Here is a 24,414-nt window from a genome sequence, read left to right on the forward strand (position 1 = left end):
TTTCAGTTGAGTCAGGTGAAACTGGGTCACAGAATTGCTTCTTGGTTTGGTAGCTGGGTAACTTAACCTGTTGTTTCCTACTGTCTCTACAAAAAGCCTTTTTCAAGCATTTGGGAAAAAATACATGCCTTTGTCAGTAATAGACAGTGATTGTTTTAATCCTGAGCTGTAATGGCTTTTCTTAATATCTTCATCTCTTCGAAGGCACAGACCTAGAGGCTATTCAAGGTGGAATTCCAGGATTTCGAGACTACCACCTTCTATCCAGCTCAACATGGACGTGTCCCAGGTTGATTAAAGAGTTTATAATGGGAATGTTTCTGTTGGTTTCTTGCAGTACAACAAACACCTCTTCGTGCACATCGGGCATGCCAACCATTCTTACAGTGACCCATTGCTCGAATCAGTGGACATTCGTCAGATTTATGACAAGTTTCCTGAAAAGAAAGGTGGCTTAAAGGAACTGTTTGGAAAGGGCCCTCAAAATGCCTTCTTCCTCGTAAAATTCTGGGTGAGTAAGACCTTTTGGTGATTTCAGTTGTTTTTGTCTGAATGGTTGAGTCCCATGTGTGAGGCAGAGCAGCACGGTGGCTGTGGACTCGCGCTGACTGATCTGCAGGCTCGCCAAGGGACCACAGACTCACACCCGTGGGCCGGCCCCATGCTGGCCTCGCGGCCCATCCACATGGTGACCCAGGCGGCATTTGCTGTCCCTGCCAAAGTGAGACAGGCGGTCCCTCGGGCTTCAGGGCTCACTCATGCAATGACAAGAGACTTTGCAGATGGCTTGAGTCATAATGGCAGACTTGGGGCACTAGACCCTCTTTCTGTTTGTTCTCACTCCGTTAAGCGAAGCAACCTGTAAATTCCACTGGAGCGTAGGACCTGAGGCACAGAAGGGGCTTAGATGGAGATAGGGACGAGTTTCAAGATTTTACAGGTGTCAGAGAGAATACAAAATGGCTTTGCCCAGTAAGTGCCTCATTTGTGCTCTAAAACACCAAGGGCACATTCCCCCAGTTGCGGGGGTCTGCTCGTGTCCCCTGGCCTCTGAGAAGAGCCTTGCCATCCCTTCTTCACTTGTCAAGCTTGGGCCAAGGGGTTGCTGTCAGGTCGGGGGTGTTCCAGCAGGCGGAAGGCTAATGCACGTGTATTGGAGGCTTAGACCAGGTGACTGCTGGCACTGAGTGTTTATAACTCCTCAGTCTCTATGAGAATAAAAAGAAAGTGGTTTCAAATGCTTCTTAGCATGACGTTAAAGGCCTAGCTCCAGCTGGTTCCTGGCATTTTCCCTGCTGTGTGTCCTGCAACCAGCTTTTGTCTACTTCTGGGTGCACTTTCCCCCCTTTTCTTTCCTTTCCTTTTTTCTTTTTCTTTTCGTTTCTTCCTTCCTTCCTTCCTTTTATTTTTTTTAATGGAGCTACTGGAAATTGAACCCAGGACCACGTGCATGCTAAGCATGTGCTCTGCCACTGAGCTATACCCCTCTCTGCCCCCCTTTAAAAAATATTCTTTATTTGTATTCTTGTTTAGGCAATTTACAGAAATTTTCTTTTTTGTGTGTGTGCGTGTTAGTGGAGGTACTGGGGATTGAACCCAGGACCTCGTGCATGCTGAGCATGCTCTCTACCACTGAGCTGTGCCCCCTACCTGACTTCTCCCCTCTTCTCCTCCTCTCCCCCTAGGTCAGCTTTTCCTTTCTGTGAGATGGTGGCTCTTTTATTATAGCACCTTCCTCAGTTAAACAGACCATTGATTTTTTTCTTTTAGTCCCATCACCTTTTGTAGTTACTCAGCTCCCATGCTGCTGTGTCATGATTATTTGGACGTGTGTCCCACTCTTCTCTATACTCGGCCACTTCCAGGAACCTTATTCATAATAGTGGCGACCACTGATCGAATGCCTGCTGTGGGCTGGGAGCTGCATCGTGCTTCTCATGCATTTTATCCAGTCCTCCCAGTGTTAAGTGGAATTTGCCTCATATCCAACTAAGAAAACAGAGACTCAGACGTCACAGAGGACAGGCGGCATAGGGTGGGGCCCTGGGGCTTGAAATCAGATCTGTGCCTAAAGTGCCTCTATTCTGTTTCCTGGCTGCTTCATGCCCTGTGGACCCTGCTGCAGGGTCTGTCAGTCACTCTGCCTATCTCCAGAACTAAGCAAGTGCCTCACCCAGGAAAGCTCAACAAATGGGGCAGCAAACGGATGAACTAAGGAAAAATTCATGTTTAAAATGCCTTGGGAGGAAATTTACAGCTTAAACTCAGTTTGTTTAGTTTTTTTTTTTCTGATCATTGCATGATAACTAGATTTCATTTTTTTAAGCTTCCATAACGAATTTGGATTGTGGAAGTAGCCTTCTACTTATGTTAATGTTCTCAGGACCAGTAATACATGTGGACAGCCTGAAAGAGTGGTAACAATCTCTTCCTTTTTCTCAATTGGTGGCTGCCACCTAGTGATTTGAACAGTGATTGGGGGTCATTTGTTACACAGTAACACAACAGTTTTCAAAGTGCGGCCCGTAGACTCCTAGGGGTTCCCCAGTATCCTTTCTATGGGCCAATAAGGTCAAAACTGTTTTCATCATGACACTGAGATGTTATTTACCTTTGGCGTTTTGCTGATGTATACAGCGATGGTTCCGACGACGTAGGGTGAAACTGCTGAAGGCTGGTATGCACAGGTTTTTTTAAAAAAAGAATCAGTCACACCAAGAATGTCCTTTATGAGTTGTATTACATCTTGAACTTGGAGTACACGTTGAAAATGAACGCAGTGAGCCTCCCTGCACCATAAGGAAGGCAACTGTGACAATATTTTTTGCCAAAGATAAAATTTGAGCTTTCAAGTGAAAATGAGAATTTTGGGGGGAGGATATATAGCCTAGTGGTAGAGTGCATGCCTAGCAAGCACAAGGTCTTGGGTTCAATCACCAGCACCTCCACTAAAATACATACATACGTACATACACACCTAATGACCACCACCCCCCGCAAAAAAAAAAGAATTTTAGAAGACTTGTATCCACTTTGGTAAACTTGACAGCTTCCCAGTACTTAAAAGACTTTTCTGGTGAGATCCACAGTCATATTAACAAATATGATTTGTTTTAATACTGTGCAAGATAAACCAACAGATTCTAATGTAACAAAGTATGAAATGTTCATTGATAGGGCTTCAGGTTCCACACTGCAGCTAACCTTTACGAAACTACCACTTGTCCAGCTTTGGTGTAGTGTCAAAGGAAAATGCCCACAGTTATTGGAAGACCCTGTGAAAACAGCCTGCCCTTTTCCAGTTGTATATTTCTGTGAGGCTAGATTTTCTTCATGCACTTCAACCAAAATACGTATCATGACATATTGAATGCAGAAGCAGATATGAGAATCCAAGCATTTTCCACTGAGCCAGCCATATGAATAGATTTGTTAAGTGTAAAGCAGTGCTGCCCTTCTCACTAATTTTTTTGTTTTGTTTTTGAAAATATAGGTATGTCTAATTAAAAAACAGATGTATGTTAACGTATTTTTAAATTAGGTAATACATATTTTAAAATCTTCTCAGTTTAAGTTTTCAGTACAGAAAATACAGATAGCTATCACCTATAGAAACAAAAGCTCTTTGAGATCCTCAATAAATCTTATGAGTAGGAAGGGTTCCCAAGATCAAAAGGTTTGAGAGCCACTGTTGTGAAGGATATAAAAAGAGGCTGTTCTACCCAAATTAAGTAAAATTGGTCAGAAATTTTAGGATAAAATAAAAAATAAATCATTTTCAGTGCTTCTAAAGTTGGTTTTTAATGATAATAATATTTCTTATAATTAGCATGTTTGAATATGAAGTAGAATGGAAAGTGTTAGAAAGTTGTCTTTGTTTTTGCTTCTGAAATTGTCCATTTTACACGAGGGATGAATTTAATAAATGCTTTCAGTGATGGGCCCTTCTGTCTTGAATCCCCAAATAAAGAGATCTTGATTTGCTTATATTTAGAGTGTGGTGGCTAGTATGTGCAAATTTAGAAACAGTTACTCCAAGATTAGATACCAGTTTATTTGATTAAGATTTGTGGCATTAAAATTGAACTCTTCTGTGAATATGATAGAAGACATCACTCCTTCAGTATAATTGCTGGCAGTACTTAACCTTTATAAAGAAGTTCAGTCCTAACTATGTTACAATGAATGAGGAAAGGCAACTTGAATTAGGTTTACAATTTGCTGCAACTTGAAGTCTCATTGGCTTCCTCTAATGACTCAGAAAGCATGAATTACACCTAGACTCTCCCCTTGGATGTCTGATGGTGTTTCCAGTGGGTGTTTCTCAGGTAGGCATAACCTTCCCTTTGAAATACCTTTCGTATTAGCAGTTGGCCGTGCAGATTTCCATTTCCGTGTGAATTCAGTACATTTCAACAGAGATCCTGTCCTGTCTCCTCTCTTCTTTCTTTTCCTCCTTCTCAAAGTGCCTGAGGTCTCTTGGTTGTCGACCTCAGGCTGACTCTTAATTTGCTCCTAGGATTGCTTCTGGAATTCTGTTCTCAGAACGTCTGCCCTGTCCTGCCTGGGCTCATTTGGGCTGGACCAGCTCAGGAGTCTGCAGTGGAAGAAATTCCGAGTCCACCTGAAGTACTTACACTTACACCCAGGCTGTGGGCCCCGGCTTTTTGCCAGTTGACACTGAGGTGAATGGGATAGTGGTGAGCCGCATAACGGTCACTCCACTGGCTTCAGGGTGGAGGACTCCGACAGGCACCCCAGACTCACGGTCTAAGCCGTAAGTGGGTGGCAGAGCCCAGGGGCCGCTGTGAGTGCCCTTCCACCCTGTGAGCCTTATGACCTCTCCTGCCTCAGGGGTGTGGGACACCCAGGGCCCCTGTGGATGGCTGTGCGTCTGGTAAGGCTTTTTTTCAAGATCCTTATTGAGCTATCATTTACATACCATAAAATTTACTAATTTTCAGAGGACATTTCAATATTTAGAAAAATTTACTGAGTTTTGTGGCCATTGCTCTTAAAGTTTTGAATATTTTTATCATTCCAAAAAGATGCCCTGTGTCCAACTGCAGTCAGTCAGTCTTCCCACTCCCAGCCCCAGGCAACTAGTAATGCACTTTCTGCCGGCACAGATTTGCCTTTTGTGGACGTTTCATGTAAATGGAGTCACTCAAGGTGTGGTTGTTTGCATCTGGCTTCTTTCACTTACAGGGTTTTTGAGGGGTGTCTGTGTGGTAACCTGAGCCGGTACTTAGCTCTTTTCTGTTGCTAAGTATCCCATGTAAGGCAAGACCGCATTTTACTTTTCTATGCACTAGTTGAAGGATTTGTGGATTGTTCTCATTTTAGGCTTTTATAAATAATGCTGCTATGAGGTTTTTTGTGTGAACATATGGTTTTGTTTTTCTTGGGTAGCTATGCAGGAGTGGAGTTGTTGGGTCGTGTGGTAAGTCTGTTTAGCTTTGTAAGAAACTGCCGAACTGTTTTCTAAGGTGGTTGTACCACCTTACTATCCAACCAAGTGAGACGTTATGAGTCACCTCCTCCTTTGGCCATTATGTGTCCAAGTATTAGGACAGGGAGAGATGGCAGTAAGCACCGAAGTTGAGGGGACTGGTGAGGGAAGCCCCGAGAAAAGGGATGTGAGGCTGGTTCAGGTGTGTTCAGGTGCATCAAGGTGCTTTGCAGCTGGGTCTCCACTTGTATGGGAAACACAGGTGGGTGGAAGTTTGAGGAAAGACAGGAGTCAGGGTTCTTTTGTGTCAGCTGTAGAGAACAGTCAGCAGTTTCAACAATTTTTGAGCCAAGAGAGTAGTAGGATTCTTTTTACTAAGTGTTAAGCAACTTTCTCTGCGTTTTGCCTTTTTAATTTTTATTCTTTGACTTTCCCCTCTCGTGACAGTCTCCCATTTATTTCCTTTCTCTTCCTTCTTGCCTGCTTGTAATTCACTCCTGTTCATTATAATTCTATGCCACATCTCATTACAAAGGGAGGAAAGTGAATTTGCTGGGCCAGGAGGGGAGGGCCCCCTCTTTTGCAGCAGTACCATTAATGAGTTCCTCCTTTGGGCCAGGCCCTGGGCCAGGTATAAAAGCACGTAAGTGTTATTTAATCTGGTGAGGTGCATGTGATTGTTCCCCCTTTACACACAAAGAAACCAAGTCATGGGGAGGCAGAGTGACTTCTGCAAAGTCACACAGCTATCGGATGCCAGATCTGCTGGACTCTGGGATCCACATGCTTTCCACCACCTCTACGCATGGAAGCCAGTGGTAACTGCAGTGAAGCAGCATACTTTCTTTGTGAAGGCCTGTCACTATGGGATGCTCCGGTGTCCATTTACCTGGGCAACAAGGTGAGTCGACTGCTGTTACCAGGAATTTCAGATTGGATCCTGAGTCTTACCAGAGAGAGGAGTACAACCCTGTTAGCTGCAGGTGTGGGGAACAGCACTATTGTTTTCACATGTTTGCAAAGGCAACATCATAATCTTCTAGACAGCTTTGGAAATATGTAATTTTTAATTCATTCCTAAATGTACTATGGATATAACCTAATGCAGTACATGTTGATGGAGTTTCAACCAAGGAATACATTAAATCTGGTGCCTGCTTCTGTGTCCAAGACTCAACCCTGTAGCCAGATGTCACTGACTCCCTAATTATCATTTTTAATGACTACATAATATCCCATTTACTGGGTATATCATAATTTAATCATTCTTATTAGATATCGATAGTATGGCTTTTAATGTGTGTGTGTGTGTGTGTCTGTGTGTGTAGATGTATGTGAGTTTCTGTATGTGTGTAAATATCCAAGTTGCTTTCTGAAGTTGTCAGGCAGTTATCAGTATCCCAGGCATCTCCATCAGCCTTCTGTGGCATAATTTAAAGCAAAACAGCTTTCTATTGTCACTTTGGTTTTTTAATTCCTTTATATCTGCAGTTACGTTTTCTTTGCGCGCCAAGTCCTTAACCCTTCTTTATTCTCTATAGAAACAACTATTAGTGAGGTTAAACGTGGTGTATTCCCTCGAGTCTGAGACATATACTTGCTCCAATCTGAACAGTTCCGGAAGTGAGATGCTTCTTACATTTGACATCATACACGCCTTGCCCTCCCCTGCCCAGGGGCAGGTCATGATGTGGTTGTGACCGCCTGCCCTTTGTGACCCTGGGCAGTGCAGAAGGCATCTCACCACCCCCTTGTCGCCTTAGTTGAGGTATTTGCACTAGTAGTGTATACTGCCACTATACTTAGCAGCTTAAATTTGAATCCCTAATTAAAATGTCTCAGAAAAATTATACTTTGATACAGCAGTGGAATTGTTAATATGATTGAGGAGGAGTGTAGAACCAGATTTGTGGTAAATGCGGCCAACATTGTACACTGGCAGGAAACCATACTTCTTTTTTTCCATATAAAACCACAATCAGATGCTGTGTGGGCTCTAAGAAAGGAAGATGTCCACCCACAAGTGGACAGAGCTATGCTCGTTGCGGCATTGAGATCTCTGCAGATGGGTCGCTGGTGATACGGCAGACAGTGCAGCCAATTTGAGATAAAATGTCAGCTGTCTTGAAATTGATGATAGAATTCCCAAAGCTAGAAGAGGTGAGTGTGACTCAGTCATGCCTCCTGAAAGACAGAAACCCGAGTATAGCTTGTAACTCACTTTCAAAAGCAGTTCATTTCCAGCCACATGTAGTTTATTTAAGGGGATAAACAAGATGATGGATTTAACCAAGTAAGAAATACAGTGAAACTCATATTTTTGGAGAGATCTCAAAATTCTACGCTCTGTTCTAACAATGCTCAAGAGTGTCAAGCTAGGGGACATTGGTTCAAAGAAAGCCACATGTTACTAACATGTTGCTTATAAACCATCTAGCCAAAAACTCTTCGAAAGAATCAGTAGTATGATGAAGGCTTATTCTCAAACTATGATTGGAATAATAAAGAAGAAAGTAATATGGAAATAAATTGTATGGATATGTATCCTGTTGTTGAGCAAATTCTTAATATATGTTTAATATAATATTTCTTTTTTCTCTCACATAATTACTAAATCAGTGGTATCTTAGAAACCAGGATATACAGCATGTTACCCTATGGCTGTTTATGCTTTGCTTTTTAAAGTTCTCAGACTTACAATCATCCATTGTAAACAATTAACAGTCTATTCGTAGTCATTCAACTTACCTTCTTAACCTATTTTTCTAGGGGAAGAAAAAAAAAGCAAGGCTAGTTTTACTAACCAGAGCAGATGTGAGATTTTATAAAACAGAAATGGAATGCGAGTTATCTGGAAAGAGGGCAGCCTTTAGAAGATGCTTTTATCTTGGTAGGAACGAAATTACGTTTGTTGGACAAAATGACAGGCACTATAAATAAAACAACTGGGCTTCATTTAAGGAGAAGAAACCAGGTGCACATGTAAACTGGCCGAAGGGACCCCCTCGCCGTTTCAGCCTGTTTCTAATTGGAGTCTGCGTGATTTAGACTGGAATTGTAGACTTGAGTCTGTCATTTGGAACCAAATGTCCCTGTTGCTATTCATGGAAAAGGACGTTAGCAAAAATGGAATAATTTGCTCCCCACATGTTTTAAGCTGCCATCAGTGAGGAAGGGGTCTTTCAGTTCAACAGCGTTTCCATTTCTCTCCACTTCTGTCTCATCTCACAACGCTGTTTAGTTCTGAAATTACATGAACAATAGGGAGTGATGGAACGATGTAGGTGGAAGGAAGGTGAGCAGGAAATACTGCCAAATGCAGAGGTGCTTGTGGGTTAACACGGGGTAAATTCTCCTTGGTGGACTGACTATATGATGATCTTCATGGGGGTCTGTTTTTTGAAAAATCATCTCTTGACAGCAGATTCTGATATTTCATGCAGAGGGATGAGGAGGTCAGTAACCTTGCACATCCACCCATTTTGATTGGATTTCATGAGAAAAATACCTGGAGCTTGTTCGCACTTTCTGCATTGACTGCTGAATGTTACTACTCCTTCCTGTTTTCCCAGCTTCAGTGTCCTGAACTCCTTTGTAAGCCTCCCCCCAGGGAGCAGGGATCCACTCTGAAGCACTTGTTTATCCCACAGTGCAACGTATACAGCAGATTTTCAACATTTTTAAAAATTCACTGGCTGAAAAGTTACTTTTATTTCATTCAGTACACCTAGAGAAATCACCGTACATGGGGTCCTGTAATTGCCACTTGGCCGGCTCTGATATCATAGCATCTGACAGTTTGTTGAACAATCTTTCTCAAGAAATTTACTGAAAAGGGTTGGGGGGACCTCAGGAGATTCACACAGAAGCTTTTCCAGGCTCTCCGGAGTCTTAGGTTCTTGTAGAAACAGTTTAATCATTTGTATTAGTGATAAATAGACACATCACTAGTAAGCCATTCAACCAAACGTTCACTGAGCCTTACTTTGCACTTGGAGAGCTGGGGAAACAGACCTTGGGTTCTGGTGTGGGATAGCAGACACAGAAGCAGATAAATGACAGCACCGTGGGGAGGGCCCATAATGGATATGTGGACGCACAGAAGCAGAAGGAGGAACCCTTTTTGCCTGAGAACATTCTGGAAGGCCTCACAAAGACATGGCATTTGAGCTGAATCTTGAAAGAATTTAATCAGTGGGAGGGGAGTGGGATGGAGTTTTCAGGGGAGGTGGACACTTGTGGAGAGAACAGGAATCCTGCGGGGAGGTGGCAGAGGGTCCCGGGGCCGCTGGGCCATACAGAACCTGGAGGGTGGGAATGTTGATCTCTGCAGCAAGCACTAGGCAATCACTTTGTTTAAGAGTCTTTCTGATTCCCCTGAACACATAAGGCAGAACAGTACAGCCTGGAACGTGGGCACAGAAGCTCACTCTTTCCCCCCAATCCCTTAGCCTCAGTCCCACCACAGATCCTTTTTTTTTTTTTTTAACCATGAACTCTTCAGGACAGAGTCAAGGCAGAATCTAAATTGGGAGTCCCCTTAACCTCGTGGGTGAATCCATCTGACAGCTGTTCCTCTAATGCTTTCTGTCCTGGGTCATTTGGCTCAGTGGTTGCTAACAAAGCCAAGGCCAGGGGTCCATTCTTGCCTGCATGGGGCTGTTTAACTCTGCTCCCTGCCGTGGTTACAGGCTGAGATGCTAAGCCACTGTGCCCCCGAGAGCTGCTGGTCACCGGAAGTCCAGGGGAAGCAGACACTTGTGCATCGGCACCTCCCTCACCCACCTCGCCGTGTTGATGGAGGCACAGTTAGCTTCACTCCATAACCATCACCTCAAGAAAAGCCTGAGAAGGAAAGAATTGAAGTCACACAATCAGGATGTGGCTGCTTATTTCCAGAGCCAGTTTTGCAAGGAATAAATGGATTATCTGGACATAATCATAAACCCCTCAAAGATCTTGGTCAGTTGTCTGAAATTGGACCTCGATCCTTGGTGATGTGTGAAATTTCCCCTCCCTGAGCAGGTGGAGACCCAAGGTACACCCTACCCATCCACCCCCATTCTAATTTACTCTTTACATTACAAAAACAAGAAAAGCTTATTAAGTATTCCAAGCAATTCCAAAAACTATAGAAGAAAAAGTGTCCTGGGTCATTTGGCCCCATCAGCCATTATCCTCCTGACTTTTTATTTGCATCTACAAACATTGTACACCCACCGTTTGTTTTTACTAAAAAAAAAAAAAAGTATTATGCTCCACGTGTTCTTCAGCAGCTTCATTTCTATCCCCAGTCAAAAGTATCTTGAGCATCAGATGTCTCCTTACAGCAATGAAAATTCGAGGGTAACTCCCAATTTTTGTTATTCTCATTGGTAAAGGTGAGTTGTGAGAAGGGTTGCCAGATTTAACAAATGAAAATACAAGCTACCAAGTTAAACTTGAATTTCAGGTAAACAGCATACACTTTTCTAGTGTACGTCTGTCTATCCCATGCCATCTTTGGATTGTACAGATATTGAAAAAGTATGTTTATCTAAACATCAGATTTAACTGGGCAGCCTGTATTTTATTTGGCAACTCTCTGCTTGCTAGTTGACTGATTTCTTCTTGCTCTACATAAGACTTTTCATGCACAAAACTTCCAGACAAGAAAAAGGCCCTGTTTTCTGTTCTGGAAAAGGTGGTCCCCGGCCAGTGTTCGCACACCTGATGACTGCTGGGTGAAGGGCCAGCTCAGCTGGGTGCCTGGCCCTCATTAACTGCCCCGATTGGAGAGAACTGGCCTGTGCAGCTGCTCTGGACCAGGAGCTGAGGTCTTGGCTCTTTCATCCCAGCTACTGTGTGAAGTCACCAGTGGCAGTCACCTGAAGTTGTTTGGGTGATATTAATTGAATTTTTTTTTTAATGAATGCCGGTATTTGTAGGAATTTGCAATGCAAACAGCCAGCCTTTCAAGCGGTGCATATTGTAATTAGAGCAAGCTTTTAAGATTCTTTGAAGTACTAAATGTTGATGAAATTCAAATAGGGGTGCTGATCTGCACTATAAAGGGGCTCTTGGTGGTGTTTTTTTTTTTAATCTTCTATTTTGTCGATGTAAATATATGCCGTAATTACTGGGAAGTAACTTGAAGAGTAGGGGCTGTTTATTTCTATTCTTATTTAAAACAGCTGTGGCCGGAGAGCCACAGCTGCTGTCCGGTTGTGCTGGGCAGAGGCACAACGGCTGAAGTGAACACACTCCAAGGCTCCCTTCCCTCTGGGCAGCTTTCTTGCTCTCTCCAGATGCAGGTCTCCTTGCTGGGGGGTTGTCCCCTAGTCCCAGTGGGGGTGGCTTCAGGAGTGGAGGCCAGGGAACAGATGCAGGCAGGTAAGTCAAGCGGGAGAGGTTGGGCGCTGCCAGCATCCTCCAGACCCCAGCGCGGGCTGCCTCACGGGGCACTTCTGCCTGACGGCTCCTGGCCCGGGGCAGAGCGATTGTCCTTTGGCGCCTGCAGGAGCAGCTGCAAGGCCCGCATGGTGCCCTGCCTGGCCGAGTCTCACCATGTGGCAGGCCTGGACAGCCGCCCACAACAGGGCCCAGCTCCCAGTGCTGCCTGCCAAGGAGCCAGATGCTGCCATTGGAAAAAATTGCTTCACAATTTGAAATCTTGGTCCTTTGATCATTGCTCAGAGAGGATGAAGAGGAGAGGTTCAAAGTGGTGGTTTGAAAATGCCAGCGTCTCCTTGCATCCATCAGTGCCTATTATACTGTCTCTTGTCAGGGACAGTCCTCTTGATGTTTTCATTTCTGCAACCAAGTAATTCCTGCCCAGCCCTTCCTAGCCCTCTGGGTGGAAGGGAGAGGTGGGTGGGAAGGGAGTGTCTGCAGCGGGCTCCTTTCCTGACCCAGTGTCCTGGCCACCCCCTGCCTTTGGGGTGATCTGCTCCCTCTTTCTTGCAGCAGACCTTTTCCCTCTGAAGCCAGTGACAGAGTAGTTGTCTTCAGCCAGATGCTGCTTCTGCCTGAGCTGCACCTCCGTTCTGCACTTGGCAACCCTAAGGCTCATGTCCCTTTCCTCCGGCCACTGGAGCCAGGTTTCCCGAGGCCCAACCTTTTGCAGAGTTGATCCCCTGGCCCTTCTCCCTCCCCTCAGGGGGCTCTGGGTTCTACATAACTGGGCCATGCCTCACTTTTCCTCACCCATAAAATGGGAAGAATCATTCTTTCAAGAAAATTGTTTCTAATTTTTTTTGAATTTGAAAAACATGGAATTAAACAGTGGAACACATCCGTGAACAAGTGGGCTTACTGAATGAGCAGTAATAGAGGGGAAACCCAGCCGAAGTCTTGTTTGGTGACTCACATGTTTCAGCTGCAGGAGTAAAGTAAGAGGAGGATTATTTAGGGAAGAATTAGGGGAAATCTAATGCTTCACTTTTTTGTTTCCTTGCTGTCTGACGCAGTCAGCTGTCTGCCTGGCATTGTAACCTGCTTCCACTTCCACCTTCCACTGTTTTCCAGGACTTGCCCACAAATAGAGGCCCAGGTCTTTCATTCATCCCCACACATTTGTTAATGATTGCCTTTTTTATTTCCAGATAGAATTTTATATCATTTCTAATCATATCTTTGTGAAAAACTTGGTAATTTTGTACCTGTTTGAGCAGTTATGCCCCAAACCTAAGGCTTGTTATAAACTCACAGATCGGAAAAGGTACTGATTTTTCTGTTTGGAAAAAGCCATTGCGGCGTCTGTGCTGTGTACCTGATGAGTGTGGGCTGGGACGCGGGCTGGCTCTGGGGGCACAGCTTCTGTCTTGTTTGCTGATGATAAACCACCGTCTGCTTCGGGTCACACTCACGTCTGTAGATGTGACTGGAGACTCAGTCTTCATCCCTCCTGGTCTGTGCTGAAGTCCCTGGGTTGATGGAGTGGTCGTCAGTGTTACTAATGGCCGTTGTGCATGCGGCACGTTTCAGTGCACGGGTGAGTCTCATGTGCACTCTCTCCTCATCACCGTGGTGGCCTCTGGAAGTGGGTCCTTCTCTGAGGTTTAAGATGAGGAAAGTGAGACTGAAAGGAGTGACCACTGTTCACGCTGTCTGTCAGGTGCCTTAGATGCAGTGACAGCCAGTGAAGAGTGAGAGTTCTCAAGTCTCTGGACTAGAAGGAAGGGAGGTCTGACGTCAGGATGGAGTTTAATCAAAGTACACGTGGAACTTGGAATGTAGGTAGCAGAGAGGAGCTGGAGCACTCTGTGGGTGAGAAGAGGGCATGGAAAGGTGAGATGAAGGGGGAGGTGAGGCGTAGCTTCAGGGTTGTCTCCCGGCAGAGTTCTCAGGTCTGTGTGACGCCTGGAGTCAGAACTCTAGGCAGAAGCCACCAGAAAGCTGATTGCAGCTTAACTGCTGTGGTGGCAGAATCCTTATCATGGTGTTAGAGAAGATGTTACAGGATGTGGAGAGGGGGGAGTGGAGGTTGGCTAAGTGAGTAGGCCCAGGGTAGTCACAGGGTTCCTTGCAAGTGGCCAAGGGAGGTGAAAGAAGACGTCCAGAGAGATGACAGCTGGCAGTGTGAGGACTCAGCTGGTGTTGCTGGATTCGAAAATGGGGGAAGGGGCTAAGAGACAAGCAATGTGGAAGCAGGAAGAGACAAAGAATCAGATCCCTCCCCAGAGCCTCCAGAAAGGGATGCAGCTCTGATGATACCTTGATCATAGCCCGGTGAGACCCGTGTCGGGTGTCTGGCCCACAGAAGTAAAAGGTCATAAATTGGTGTTGTTTTAAGCCACTGCATTTGTGGTAGTTTGTCAAAGCAGCAATGGGACACTCATACAAAAGGAAAAAGAACTCTCTAACAATTAGGTCTGTCCTACATGTGTCAAGTATTTTATCAGTGATTTTCCTGTATCTGAAGGTATTTAGCCGGAAGGCAGTGCAGGACAGGATGCTATAGAAAGGATTTATGCAGTGGGTGATGGTGGAAAGAGCTGGTCTCTGAACCCAGTTCATACGTAGAGTTTCTCTTCTAGGGTAAAATGGGCAAAGATTCTTTCAAAGGGCCCGTGTGCCTGGACTTGCCCTCTCCAGCCACAACTGCAAGGCTTTTTGGTTTTTTGTTTTTCACTTTAGGACATGGCCCAGGACTAGCTAGGGAGGGGGAAATTTCCCCCTCTACCCTTGTGTTCTTTTTGGCTGGAGTAATAATGAAATTGACACAAGACAGAATAACAGAAGAAAAAGAAACCAATTTTTAATTCATAGCAACGGAGCTCACATAGAAATGGGACCTAAAAAGTGGCCAGAGCAGGCAGCTTTTATGGCTTTTTAGACAAAGAAACAATAGACTTTGTGATGAATTGACAAGACAAAGAAACTTGTGCTTTGGTACTTAATTAGTGAAGAATCTAAACAGAGTTTGGTTTTGGAGGTGTAAATTGTAAAAGTAAAAACGTTTGTTTAATAGGCTTCTTAGCTTCAAATTCCCTGTCTGGTGATAAGGGTGTCCTTCTGCCTCCGGATGCAAAGCATGTACCTGCCACATGAGGGGTTTATTCCTTACTTTCAGGGAGACAGAGGGGAGGGTCAGAGTGTCTCTCTTCCATTGGCTGTTTCTTAAAGAATTTTAATTCAAAATAGCCAATATCCCATTGAGGCACATTTTGGGACAGCCTACCCTGGACCCCAACAGCTGGCTTGTCCCCTGAAGGATAGGATATAGTTGGATTTGGAATTTGTTGGGAAGATAAGTTCACTGGGTTTTAGTTGTTTCTTGGATTTTTATGTTTATTTGCTTTTAGAAAATATCCTGTGATCAGAAAAGAGCTGATTAGAAAAAATGGTTTGTACGTCTGATACCAGCACATTTTTTTTTCTCATTTTCTTGCCTCAAGAACTATATGAAATAGGTTTGCCCTGAGTATCCTATGGGGAAAAATGTGTCGAGGGGATGGGTAATGAACTCAGCGCGAACCCCAGACCCATTACAGAGTTTGCCTCCTCTGTTGCTGATTTAATGCTAGCGTTCTTTCTTTGATATTACCTCTGCTCCACGGGAATTAAGTGACCACATTTCTTTCTGGGATAATCACAGTATCATCAGCTGACAGGTAATTATCTTTCACATCAATACCTCCTCCTAGAAAATTCCCAGAGAACAGCTGTGATATGGTTGGATGGCTGTGTAATTATTTTCCATGTTCAAAAGTAAGTGCAAAGCAATTGTAATAACTGATTGCTTATTTACCATTAGTTGAGAAGCCTTTTAAAAATGTGACCTATTAAATATACTAATAATTAAGTATAATGTTTTCTCAAATTTTTTTAAAACGCAAAATAATTTAGAAACCATGTGTTTCTCTTATCTAAATGAAAGCTGAAAATGCACGTAGATCTAATGACCAGCAATTCTACTTTTAGGAACACCTAACAGGAGTGCATACGTGTGTTCATTAAAAGCCTATCCAGGAACGTTCAGAGTAGCCACTCTTCGTAACAGCGCTCTTCATACTTTGGAAGCATTGTAAATGTCCATCAGTAGAAGGGGTAGATGGTGGTGTTTTTCATTCAGGGGAGTACCCTGCAGTAACAAGGATGAATGACCTGCACACCACAATGTAGATGACTCACACTGCCTGCTGCACAAATGCAGCTAAACACAGAGGAATCAACAGTGTATGACTCCACTTCTGCAGCACTCAAAAAACCAGAATAGACGAATGTAGTGTTGTAGGATCAAGGTTACTCGTGTGAGATGGGAGATGCGATTGTCCTGGAAGAGAGCTTGCGTGAGAGGGCTTCTGTCTCTTCCTCTGGGTGCCGGTTACATGGGTGTGTTCACTTTATGAAAATTAATCAAACTGTAAATGTGTGATTTGTACACTCCTCTGAACATATGTTCTACTTTAGTGTTATGTAAAAAAGTTAACTCTGACAGCTTTAAAACTCATACGTTGTTGTGATCGTTTCTGACAGCAGGTTGTCATGATGTGTATTCTTGAATACCTTCACTCTTGCTACTTCCTGTCATTATACCTACAGGTCATCCATTCCCAGTTAAAACTAATTAAATTATTTTGGAAATTCCAAGGGACAGTGGTGTACCAAAGGTGAGAGGGTAGGACAGGTCTGCCCCAGGTGCAGGCATTAAGGAGGTTCATTGTAGAGAAGCTTAGATGGAAAAGCCATCTAAAAATAGTTGTCATTTTTATTATCACCTTGTGCCCACAGTTCTAAACAATGCTATTGGTAAAACATTCCTCAAAAAGAAAAAAGTCCTTTATTGGCCTAAGACTTAAACAATTGGTGAAATTAGTGTTGGTTTTTTATTTCATATATACATATACACGTGTGTACTTCAAAGTAGCACACTTACATTACTTGTCCATTACTTATTCTTTAATAACACATGTTATTGAAGACTCAGCCTTGTGCTGATTTCTAGTGTAAGTTCTGACAGTTTCGAATCATTGGAGCTGCAGTCCCCACAGTGCTGCTGCCTCTAGGGTTAAACAGCAGATTTGGAAATGAGCGCAGTGATTATGAAGGAGGCAAAGCAGAACTACAGTTACTTCAATTCTGTTGTGCTTTCTTCAAAACTTTTGGAGGTTTTGTATTTAGAATTTAGAACAGTGAAACAGAGTGCTGATTATTACTGAAAGTAATTTTGTCAAATAAAGGGAAGGGGGCGGTCTTAAAAATGATCCATTCTAGATGTCAGTCTACTAGGTACATTGCTGCTACAGGACAGCCCTTTTCACCAGCATTACGTAAGCATGGAAACTCGTAGACACGGAGGCCTGAAAGCTGTGAAAATTTTCAGCAATTTGCTAACATCGTATTATGGTGAATGCCATTGTAAACTTGGGTAACATTTAAAAATGGTATGTATAGATAGATTATTTTGTTTATTTATTTCTGTGCTTGCTTTAGATTTTAAGAGTCCTAGTTTGTTTACATTGCAAATCTTTTGCTTGTCAAAAAGAATGCTACTGAAGGGAATAAAATGAAAAATAGACTGTTAAAAAAAAAGGAAGGAAACATTGTGCCTAGGGAGTTGAAGTGCAGTTCTTCAGAAACCTCCTTCTGGTTAAATCATCGATGTAGGTTGACATTGATAGTGTTTAAAAAATAACCTAACTCCACACACTCTCCCGTTGACTCCCCACCCTTTGCCTGTTTCCCGGTGCTCCTTCCCACATTCCACTCCTAACACCACAGACAGCAGACTGCTCTGGATTGTTCGTCAGTCCTTCACAATAGCTTGATTACATCAAAACAAGTTTAAGTTGCAATATTAGTTAGCAATGTATTTATAGCCCATTAATTCTCTTTTTCAAAGCTTGGGAATTTATTTAAATTTGAAGGAAAAGGAAAGTAAAAGTAATTTCTAGTGCAGCTTCTTGCTCCCCATAACTCATTATTGCATTGTTACTGGGAAACATCCTAAATATTCATCAGCAGAGGACATGTTAAATTATGGTGCATCTGTGTAATGGAATAGTATGCAGCCACTAAAAATGTGGCTGTCATGTTTTTTAAAGGGCTGTTCTTTTAAAAACTGGTATTCTATATCAATACTATGTGAGTTCTAAGAAACAGTTATATATATGTACACACACACACACACACATATTTTAAAGCCAAGTTTAGAATGCTAGTTTGTGCAGAAAAGAGGGACTATATGCTTGAATATCTCAGTGCTAAATATCACTAAAAGGACACTTCAGAAACATAACACTGGTCACCTGGGGAGGTTGGCAAGTTCAGGTTCGAAATAAAATGTACACCCTGGTTACAGTTTGATTTTTTTTCTTTACTTATCTCATGCATGTTTTTACTTAAAAAAAAAAAAAGCTAAACCTTGTTGGCACAAACTACTTCATAACAGTAAGAGCATCAATCCCTCGGAGAGCACCACTGGTCAGCCTACGCTTTCAAAACACCTGAGCTGCTTCTCAGAGCCGTGTGTTCTCAGCTGGTAGCGGAACCAGGCAGCAGCCGTTCTCGAAGGCATGCTGTTTGTTCACGACAGGTGGCAAGTGCCCTAGAAGGCTGGATGGTAACCCAGTGTCAGAGCTCCTGTATGCCTAGGAGACATGTTGGGACCTTTCTCCCCTGGAGGCTATTGCCCACGTAGACCCTCTTCATCCTTGGGTAGCTCAGATCTCAGGGTGAGACCTTCATCGATTCCCACTAAGCTGCTCTTTCATGGAGCCAAATGCCCAACCTTTGAATGTGAGAAAAAAGCACACCTGGGTATTTTTTTTTAATTATTTGCAGTTTATGCCCCATATAACTCCAAAAAGCAAAATTTGAGGAAGTGTTACTAAGTTTATGGATAATATAAAACAGGACAAGTACAAGTAAAAGCAGATTGGAATCCAGGAACAGGAGCTGGACACGGGTTGTTAGTGGCTGTTAGAAGTACCTAGGATAAGTTAATTACTGTAGTCAAATAATTGATTTTGCTTTGAATTCCTTGGCACATAAGAAAAGGGAATATAAAGTATATGGTCCTTTTTATTTGAAGCCAGAAAATCTGAAGTTTTGCCTAAGGAAATGAACATTTTCTTGATGCTCAATTCAAGAAGGAAATTCAAGTGCAGATCCTTATTAAAATATATATATAGGATGACTCAGGTTTTCATGGTAGTTGGTGCCTGTCAGGGTATTAAAATGAGCTAGTCCCATGTGCCAAACCTCACTAAGCATAATCTCATTGTGCATCAGATCCACCTCTCTCTCTGCTGCCACCCTAGCCGTCCAGGTATCATCTCATAAGGGTTGCTTTCAGGCCTCCTGACTCACCACTACATTCCCCCACTCTCTTCTAGAGTCTCCAAGCTGTGGTTGGGGTGCCTTTGGAGATTGCAGGTCTGATGCTAAACTGTCACTGTCCCTAGCCTATGTACTTAAAACTCCTGTGTCTCTTAGTTTTAGGATGTAAGACTCAAACCCTCCTACCTCCCCAGCCACCCTTTCTCCCTTGGTCTCTGTGTCCCAGACTTTTTTAGTCCTTGTTTCTGGCCGTGTGCACTCTGGACATACCCTCTCTTCCAGCACACTCCACCTGCTTGAGCCAGTTTTTAGTACCTTTGACATGGTAGTAATTTTCTATTTAAATTAGGGCTGTTTTCTGTACGTATTTCCCATATTGAGTTGCAGTCCTGTGTAGTCTCTAGCGTGAGCCTCGCATAGTAGGTAATCATAAAGATATGGTAAATGAGCGGGAATTTTTATTACTTATTTAGCATCTTTATAAGCCAGTCTTTAGTAGGAACCATTTCCCCTCTGGATGATGTAATTTGTAATGAAGTTTCTGTTTTTGCATATATAACAAATGGCCAGTCTGCCACAGATTCTCTTGTTCTTTAAAATATATCTATAGATTAGTGGATGTGAATTCAGTTCACATACTGCTTTCTGCACGTATTCCAAAGACCTCATGAATCTTTTACTACAAGGCTATACAGTATTGTTCTATACTGAATGCAAGAAATTAAAATGAAATAGATACATGTAGCATGTCATTATTTCAAGGGAAGGCTGCCCAAATTAGCACTCTGTTCAAAAAAATAACCAAAATTAAAAAAAAAGAACATAAATACAAAACAGAAACAGACTCATAGACATAGAATATAAACTTGTGGTTGCCAAGGGGGAGGGGGCGTGGAAAGGGATAGACTGGGAGTTCAAAATTTGTAGATACTGACAGGCATATGTAGAATAGATAAAATTATACTGTATAGCACAGGGAAATATATACAAGATCTTGTGGTAGCTCACAGTGAAAAAAATGTGACAATGAATATATGTATGTTCATGTATAACTGAAAAATTGTGCTCTACACTGGAATTTGACAGAACATTGTAAAACGACTATAACTCAGTAAAAAACTGTTAAAAAATTTTTTTTAAAAATAACCGATGATCCATAGAACTTGTTTCTAGCCAAGCATCACCTCACCTCCTCTTGGAGCCACCCCTGCCCTCCAGCCCGAAGGATGGAGGTCTTATGCTGACGGTTACTGCTTGTGGCCGTGACTCCTGTGATGAGAGAGTAACCTCCACCTCCATTTCATTTCCAACAGGCCGATTTAAACTGCAATATTCAAGATGATGCCGGGGCTTTTTATGGCGTAACCAGTCAGTATGAGAGTTCGGAAAATATGACAGTCACCTGTTCCACCAAAGTTTGCTCCTTTGGGAAGCAAGTAGTAGAAAAAGTAGAGGTAAGTTGGCCTCTGTATACAGGAACCTTCATTCAGGGCAACCTGTCACCTTTAAGCCTAAACCCGGGCAGAGAGTTTTACTTTTTTGAGGTCTTCTTCTCCCTCTGCCACCCTTTCTCCCATTTCCCCTACCCCCATTATTTCTAAAAAGGCAAAATATTTGAAAGAAGGCCAGGAGAAATCCCAGGCCAGCCCTCCATGGCTGTGAAATCAGCCCGGCCCCACCAGTGTGTCAGTCCTGCAGGAGGCCTCGTGGGGGCCCCGTGTGGGGGCTCTCAGAGGTGGCCCCTGCCTCCCATCAGATGATGCCTTTCCCACCCCAGATCCAAAGGCACCTCCCAGCACCTTGATAACAAGCAAGGTGGCCTCCACTTATAGGCACTTGCCTTCCAAAACCCGGACTCCTTTCGTTTGGTATTGTTGCTTTTGCCATTTCCACTCCCTTCCTCTTAACTGTTTTAAATATGTTTCTGTACATACTGGGACCAAGCACCTGGTTATGGTTTTTATAGTTCATGCCTCCCTCCCTTTCACAATGTGGGTGTTCGTTTTACCAGGGTGGGCTGCTTTGTGTGAATAATGCTTGCAGGTGGTGTTTCATCGAGTCATATTTTCCAGTGTCTCCTACCATCCAGCATATCCACGTTCAGTGAGCAGTTTTTATTCAGATGTCCAGCACCTCTTAGGGCTAAGAGACCAACCTGACCGTGACAAAATCTCTGAGGGAAAGGATGCATTGGGTCGGGAGAGGGAGCGAGGGGATGTTATTTTTTAAGACTTTGGGCTGAATGAGGAGGGTTTGAGATGCCGCAGGCCCTCAGCTTCCTGAGCACAGGGTGGGCATCCTGAGAACAGTGCTAAGGAGGGTTACACTGGCAGAAGAGGATGTAAATGAGTTGACTAGATGGTCAGGGTGAGCTTACGGGTTATGAGCTTTACTAAAATGCTGGCAGTGGGAATCCAGGATGAGATTTTGAATGGAACTTTGAAACTGACTGGCTGTTAAAAGAGGAGGAAGAGTCAAAGGCCACACGTTTTATGCTCCGAAGGACAGTGCAGCCTCTAGCAGAGAGACGTAAATAAGAGGTTCAGCTGGAAGTAGTAAGGGTCGATTGTAGATGCGAGACTAGAATTTGAGAGACAGGTGAAGGCTGAAAATAGCAGTGGGGAGTCCTCAGCACTAAGGATAATGAAGCTGTGGGAGGGGGAGCTAGCTGCAGAGAGGGTATGGAAAGAGCACAGGAATGAAGTGTAAGTCTGGGGAGCAGCCGTCAGCCCTGGGGTAAGTGGGAGGGAGGGAGACTGAGGCAGAGGACAAACATGGATGGGGAGGGGGTAACCAGCTCCACATAGTGTCTAAGAGGCCCAAGGAGAGGGTGGGTGAGAAGGCAGCTGTGTAATGAGACAGGGCTGGGAAACCTGGAGCCAGATGACCTCCATCGCTGCTGAGAAGGAGGAAGCAAAGGAACCTGTCGGTGGCTGGGGACACAGAAGGTTGGTGCTAGACATAGGTACCAAATGGCCAAGTTGTCCGGGCGTACCTGTAGATGGACTTCCTGCCCGGACAGGCACCGGTGAGAAAAGATGAACCGGACGAGTAACTCAGTTTCCCAGATTTATTCTTCCGTGTGTCCTCAAATAACACACCCAAAGCTCTGTATAAGTTCAGGGAATGGGGAAAGGTTGCCTTTGACTGATGGAATCCCAGGAATTTTCCTGCAGAAGGTGCTGTGACTGGCAGGTGGAGTTTATCATTAAGCCTTTAATCCACTTAGGGTGTATTTCCGTATTTGGTATGAAATGGGAGTCTGCTTATAGTTTCTTCCAAATAGATGGGCATTTATGTCAAAGCCATTTATTAAGTGATTCATCTTTTTCCAACTGAATGGATCTGTCCCCTTTAAGTTACTGCAGACCCTGGGAACTGTTCCTGGAGTCAGTTCTGTTCCACCCTCTCTTTACCTCTACCTGCCCCAAGATCGTGTTAATGTGGTTACAGCAGCTTTGTAGCATGCTCTGGCATCTGCCGGGGCAAGTCGGTTCACTTCTTTTCTTTTTCATGTGTTTTCTGGGTGAGACACCAGCACTTACTCTTCCAAATTATGAGATCATTTTTAAAATGTAAAGAAAAGCAAAAATCTTGTTTGAGCAATTTAATTGTAATTGTATTAGATTTAGATATTTTGGGATACATTGATACATCATTGATCCTAAATCTTTCCAATCAAGAATCTATTTCCATTTCCATCTCATTTTATCTGTATTAATAACATTTTACAGTTTTCATATAGGTTTATCCCTTTCTTGTTAAATATATCCCTAAATATTGTATAATTTGTTAATACAGTTTCCAGTTTCTAGATTTTAATTACTACAGTAGAGGAAAGCTCCTGGTTTTTGCATATGTATGTTCCTTCTGGCCATCTTTCCCTATTCTCTTACTGATCTCTAGTGGTTTTTTTCCCCCTAGATTCTTGGGTTTCCTCTGTATATAATCTTAGCAGCAGCAAAAAGGAAAGACTTTATCTCTTCTTTTCCAATGTTTATGCCACTTTCATTATTATTTTTCTCACCTTCTTTTCATTCGCTAAAACTTCCAACACAGTTGTAAAAAGAAATAAAAGAAATAGTGATGGTGAGTATCCTTGTATAGTTACTGATGTTGGTAGAAAGATTTCAGGTGTTTTGACATTTGGGATTAAATTTATTACTGATTTTTATAAATAGTCTTTGTTTTATATTTAAGTGCTTTCTTTCTATTCCTATTTTACTTAAAGTTTTTATTAGTATTAGCTGCAATATTTTGTCAAATGCCTTTTTAGCAGCTCTTACTATGTGATTTTTCTCCAGTTTTTGACATCATGAGTTAACACTTGTCCTGTGTGTGAACCCCCACAGCACTCCTGAAGAAAGTCCTGTTTAGGGTACTTTGATGCTTTGTTTGCCATTCTACATAAAATATTTGCATCTTATAAGTGATACTAGTTTATACTCTTATAATCTTTTTTTAAATCAAATTTCAGTATTGAGTGTAGAATAGTTAGAATACCAACTTTTTCTGTGGTATAGCATAGTTTGAGTAACATTGAAAATAACTGCTCTTTAAAGGTTACATGAAGTTTAACTGTGAAACCGTTTGGTTCTTGGACCTTTGTCAGTGGCAGATTTCTAAACAATTTTTAGTCATTTCCACAGCAATTGACCTATTGGAGTTTTCTACTTGTTTTCAATTCAGAATTAGCAATTTGTGTCTTGCTGGGAAGTCATGCGATCCTCTGGGTTTTTCTTTGTGTTTATTGGTTGATTAGTTGGTTGGTTGATTGACTGATTGATTGCCATAGAGTTACATGGAGTAACCTGTTCTCAATCTTCTAATCCATATGTAATTGTGGTCTTGTCTCTTTTCTTTCTTCTTTTTCTTAAGCTTAAGAAGGGTTTATATATTTTATTTTCTCTTTTTAAAGAACTAGTTTTTATATTCTGTCTACATTTTAAATTTCATTTGCATAGATACGAGCTTTTATCTTTATCACTTTCCAATTGTTGGTTTCCTTTGGTTTCTTTGTGGTTTGGGTTTATTTTGTGGGGGCTATTAATTTTTTAAGACGTGTAATAAGTTCCATAATTTTTTATCTTTCATGATGAAGACATGAAGCTACTTTCCTCCAAGTGTAGCTTCATTGAGTCCCATAAGTTTTGATGTAAATATTTTCTTTTTCAATACTCTTTAGATGGCTCTTAATT

General features: G+C 42.7%; 1 protein-coding gene across 6 annotated transcripts in view; it reads left to right on the forward strand.

Moving 5' to 3' along the window:
* Positions 1 to 24,414, forward strand: part of TEAD1 (TEA domain transcription factor 1) — a 244,161-nt gene that overhangs the window by 205,794 nt on the left and 13,953 nt on the right. For all 6 annotated transcript variants that reach the window (XM_072969527.1, XM_072969526.1, XM_072969529.1 and 3 more), the window contains 2 exons: positions 338 to 511; positions 20,530 to 20,670. In XM_072969527.1, the coding sequence (XP_072825628.1) occupies positions 338 to 511; positions 20,530 to 20,670 (315 nt within the window). The remainder of the gene's footprint in view (positions 1 to 337; positions 512 to 20,529; positions 20,671 to 24,414) is intronic.

The sequence above is a fragment of the Vicugna pacos genome, chromosome 10, assembly GCF_048564905.1.
Source record: "Vicugna pacos chromosome 10, VicPac4, whole genome shotgun sequence".
Classification (NCBI taxonomy): domain Eukaryota; kingdom Metazoa; phylum Chordata; class Mammalia; order Artiodactyla; family Camelidae; genus Vicugna; species Vicugna pacos.